At 40.3% G+C, this 5,302-nt stretch overlaps 1 protein-coding gene across 1 annotated transcript in view; it reads left to right on the top strand.

Moving 5' to 3' along the window:
- The first annotated feature begins 1,250 nt into the window (after nt 1-1,250).
- The window catches only part of LOC107707121 (uncharacterized), a 12,852-nt gene continuing 8,800 nt past the window's right edge, over nt 1,251-5,302 (top strand). The window contains exon 1 of the mRNA XM_016511025.1: nt 1,251-1,644. Within this exon, the coding sequence (XP_016366511.1) occupies nt 1,251-1,644 (394 nt within the window). The remainder of the gene's footprint in view (nt 1,645-5,302) is intronic.

Genomic DNA, 5,302 nt, shown 5'->3' with positions numbered 1-5,302 from the left:
CGCATTATTTTTCATATGCATCTGTTTACATAAGAGATCGCTCGTTTCTCCGTCCTGTACACATGTGTTTTTGTTCGGGAGGTTTTGTACTTGTTCAGAAGATGTGTAATAGCGCCCCCTAGTGTATAACAGTGAAAACACGAAAAGCCGTAAAAACTCGTCTTTGGTGGGGAAGCGTTGTCTTCTAAATGACGAGATAACTCGTCAATGGCGGGGAAAGAGTTAACTTTTCCACTCCATCGGCGAATGATGATTCTAAAAGAAAACGTGCCCGATGTCTGTTTGCTATAGCAACGAATGCTACTTTCAGGCATCTGATAAACCTTGCGCTCTTATTTCAAGGTTGCGGTTAATGCTGTGGTTATTTTAATGGTTTCCTTCGTACATTCGGTTCAACGACATTGTTAAAACACATTTATCATTCAATGGAACTGTGCGTATGCTTTAGACACTTACATTTTTTCTCCGTCCATGCAATAAATGCGCAGCCTTCGACTGCTCAGGTAATGTCGTCGGTATGACCGAGAGCCACTGAAAAACTACAGAAAAGGAAAACTACTTCACTTTAGCATTACCGGCCACGAGTAGCCTACTAAGGAGAGATCACACATCAGCTGCTCAAAAAATGTGTCAGTGAGACGAACTGAGCGCGAGCGCAATCCTGTGACAGTCACTGCAGGCGGTAAATAGTGGAGCGTGTGAAGGAGAGATGCGAGGGTGAAAAACTACAGAAAAGGAAAACTACTTCACTTTAGCATTACCGGCCACGAGTAGCCTACTAAGGAGAGATCACACATCAGCTGCTCAAAAAATGTGTCAGTGAGACGAACTGAGCGCGAGCGCAATCCTGTGACAGTCACTGCAGGCGGTAAATAGTGGAGCGTGTGAAGGAGAGATGCGAGGGCACGAACACTGTTCAAGGTCTCCATTAATTTGTGCTTGTAGTAATGAATGTTTCAAGATAAATGCATATGCATCGTCAGGGTTTGTAATCGATGCATCGATAAAACGAGTGAATCGTTACACCCCTACTCCAGCCTAAACTCTCACTTCTTGTTGGCAGTGTACAAGACAGATGACATAAAAACTTATGGAATAAATGCTGTCTTAGATCCAATTGTGTCTGAAATTAAGGATCTGGAATTGGAAGGAGTTCAGGTTGACAAAATGTTTCAAGGGCACTGTTAAAGTAGGCGTTGCGGGTTCAAAGAGAGGTTTTGAGAGAACAGACAGTTGAGGATCTGTCAGTGATGCGCAAGAGGATTAACTACCACTCTGATCTACTTCAGAATAACCCAACTGAAACTGGCATCAAAAGAGAGTGTTCACTAAATAAACTTCAGTTCTACCATATAACTGACAATGTAACTCCTGATGTCATGCATGACATTCTGGAAGGGGTCGGAGGTTACGAAACCAAGCTTGTTCTTAATTCTCTGATTGAACAAAAACTCTTGACACTTGATCAGCTGAATAATAGACTTACAAGCTTTGATTATTGGTTTTCTGATAGCCACAATAAGCCATCTGTTTTCAAACCTCAGGATCTTAAAAACCCTGATGGGGCCATGAGACAAACAGCAGCACAGATGTGGTGCCTTCTAAGGCTGCTCCCTCTTATGATAGGAGATTTGATTCCAGAAGGTGAGAAACACTGGGAACTAATACTTTCGTTACTTAGCTGTATGGAGTTGATTTTCTCTCCAGCCTTGACTGCAGAGACAATTATATTTTTGCAGCATCTGATTAAGGAACACCACAGTCTGTTTTTGGAGCTTTATCCAGACAGGGTTTTGAAGCCAAAAAAACACTTTATTGTTTCATTATCCTGGGGCCATCAGGAAACTTGGACCTTTGGTTCGGTTCTGGTCCATGCGTTTCGAGGCGAAGCATGGTTTTTTCAAAAGGGTAAGTCATATAACCTGCAGTTTTCGGAATATTTGAAAAACACTGGCTTTCCAACATCAGATGATGTTGTGCTACACCCTGCTGTCTGAGATGATGTTCTCAAATGACTTTGAAGTTGGTCCAGGATATACCACACTCCTGGCATCTGTAGACGATTTTGAGAAAGTGAAATGTGGTTTTGAGGGAATTCCATTGTTCTCAGATATCTATTTACCATCTTGCATTAAATACAAGGGAGCAACCTACAGGTCAGGAATGACACTTTTTGTGTCTCACTCTGCTGATGGTAAGCCCCAGTTTGCAACCATTAAGAACATTGTGGTCTTTGACTCCAAAGTCAAATTCATTGTGAAAAAATGGGACACAGTTGGATTTGACAGACATTATTTTGCCTTCTCTGTGTCTCCTTCTTCTGTCCTTGACTTGGTGGACATTCACTCTTGTTGATGATCCCCACCCTCTACATGTTGTGATGTCCTTTATGGACAATGAGAACTAGTGCTGTGTTCAAAATATCGATACGACGATGTATCGTCACAGAGATTTGACGATACGAGCATCAATACAGCTGGCCCTGTATCGATATTGTGGCACGTGTGCAGCAGTGGAGCGCGCTTAATTTGTTTAAAATAGTGCCCAATGTAAACATGAAACATATGCCATTACCTATATTGTACTGTGGTACAGTTATGGAGGCCCTTCATAATGCAGAGGTCAACTGCCTGCTCTGCCAATAGTTAGAAATGGCACTATAGTAAGCAGTGTTTAATAAACAGCTGTTTTTGTAAATTCTGCTGAGGTGAAATTCAGTGCAGTCCTGTATCGTGATATGTATCGTATCGTGGCCTCTGTATCGTGATATGTATCGTATCGTGACTTTGCTGGTGATACACAGCCCTAATGAGAACCACCATTACATTTCGCTGCGATACAGGCTATTTTAGGAGGGGGGTTGTTAGGGGGATTTGGGAGCGGGGTGATCAAAAACAACATTAGTCCATGCTTGTGTATACCTACTACTAAATACTACCTCATGCCCTTTTAAGCAACATTCTATTTATACAAATATTAACAAATATCAAGTCATCATGGGCACATCGCAATACATGTAAGTTTTACTGAAAGTAATGGTTTAGTTAAAATTAAATGTCCTGTTAATCAAGTGCCAAGTTGGTCAGTAACGCCATTATGAATGATTTCTGTTATGACACATGATATTGGAAAAAACTGACATTGCATTTTGCTTTTCTACAATACATACTGCAATATGAAAACAAATAAATTCACTTGATTAGCTTTAATATGGAAATACTGTTTTATAAATTTTAATCTATAAATATAAATTTACTTGAATATGTATTTATATATATATATATATATATATATATATATTAGGGTCCTTCTTTCATAGAGGGCACTGTTTTAAAAAAAGAAAAATTTCTGGACATAATGTGTACATCCCTCTATCCATTATACCAGACTTGTCTTCTATGATGTTAGTGTTAATGTACCTTAACCTTGCACATCCTGGCATGTGACTATTCTGGATACGCACATCGCAATATTGTTGTTGACACAATATATTGGGCAGACCTAACATACTGTAAAAATGCATACATGTACATTACTATTCTTTTTTTTATTAAAGGAAGTGGTGGTGCTTTTTTGGTCATTCAGTGTTTCTGTACTAATAAGAACAATATAAAATTCACTAAGGATTAATGAGCTGCTCTCTCTCTCTCTCTCTCTCTCTCTCTGCGTGTGTGTGAGACAAAGCAACAGTGAGTCGTGCACCTTCACACTAGAGTTTATGGTACGTCAAATACAGGTGCGTTTGCACATCCATTCAGATGAACTGAAAAATAGCACAGATCGCTTGACGGAGAGTGAAACTCTGAAGCGCTCAGTCAGAGATTGTTCGGCGAGTGAAAATATATCTGTGCTAAACTTATACTTAGCCTCCAACTCACACACTGGCAAGTAAAATCTGAGAATTTATTAGCCATTGGCTAATATTAGACATCATTTAGTCGCCTAGAGTGAAGATTTAGTCGCATATGCGAGTGATTTACTCTCAATGTAGAGGGTTGAAAGGCCCATTCATAAAGAGAGCGTTTACTTCATTCCTGAATGAATCAGGTATTTGAACAAATCGACTCTTAAGACATTTACCGCCACCTGCTGGTAGTTTTAGTTGCTAATTGTAAAAATAATGTGTAAAAGGTCTCCCTATAGTTAAAGCATAAAGCTGAGGTAGATTTTTTTTTTTCACTAAGAAAATTTTAATTATAACTGAATGTATTTAAAGAAAGACCAACTTGTTCAGTAAACCACTGTTTATTAAATTTTTTTTTTTATAAAAGTTTAGTTTTTCCCCCTGCTGTACTGAAATCATACCGAACCGTTACATTAAAACCGAAGTATGAACCGAACCGTCATATTTGTGTACCGTTACACCCCTACTGTTATGCACACTGGATATTCATAAAGAGTTCAGCTGTTTCCATGCGTAGAGCCCCCTCGTCCCGAGCCGAACCGTGCGCTACCGCGCTATGCCGAGCTGAGTCGTACCACGCAGTGGAAAAGCGCCATTACATAATGCCAGGTTCACATTACTCAGTTTGCAGTGCGTATGCGGTGCGTATTTTTTCCGAGCTCATGTTAACGGATTAAAGCGTTCACTGCACACGGTTTCGGTCCGGCAGTGCGTCTGCGGCAGTGCAGAGATCGTTTCCACACTGAGTCTATTGCTGCGCTGCAAGACCTGAATTAAAGTAACAGCGCATTGTTTTCAGTAAATATGAACATGGATTGACGCGAAAATGTAGCAATTACATCATAAATGCATATTATTAAAGTCTACTGTGTTTCACAGTCAACACATATGGCTTCAAATCTGTGTTTTTAGAACAGTAAAAGCTTTTTTACTGTAGTCGCAATGTTATATTGAGTCACGTTTATCATAAAACACTGATGTTCCCCCACTTTATTAGTATTTAAATAGTATATATTTACATTGAACTTTATTCTTGAACCGATGGCGATGTATTAAGCAGTATATAATCAGTATATATCTGTTGGTCATGAAAACGTTTCTGAAACGTCTGTATATTTGACAAATATTGCATTTAATTCACTTCATCTGTGACAGAGTATGCAAACACCGCGCGAGCGTCACTACGGGAGCAGAAAGTGTCCGGCTTGACGGCTCCGTTTACAAGTCCGCCCCCGACTGCAAGCGGCTACTCTCGTTGACTGCCGTCTGTAGCCCTGCTTCAAGTCGAACGCACCTAATGTAACAGGCTGAGTTTGGGGCGTCGTCAATGTAACAGGCTGAGTTTGGGCATGGCTACTGTAGCAGGCTGAGTTTGGGGCTTGGTCACTGTAACAGGTT

This window comes from Sinocyclocheilus rhinocerous, unplaced genomic scaffold (genome assembly GCF_001515625.1).
Source record: "Sinocyclocheilus rhinocerous isolate Xijiao unplaced genomic scaffold, SAMN03320098_v1.1 scaffold535, whole genome shotgun sequence".
In the NCBI taxonomy this organism is placed as follows: Eukaryota; Metazoa; Chordata; class Actinopteri; order Cypriniformes; family Cyprinidae; genus Sinocyclocheilus; species Sinocyclocheilus rhinocerous.
This window is presented reverse-complemented; position numbering and strand designations above follow the sequence as displayed.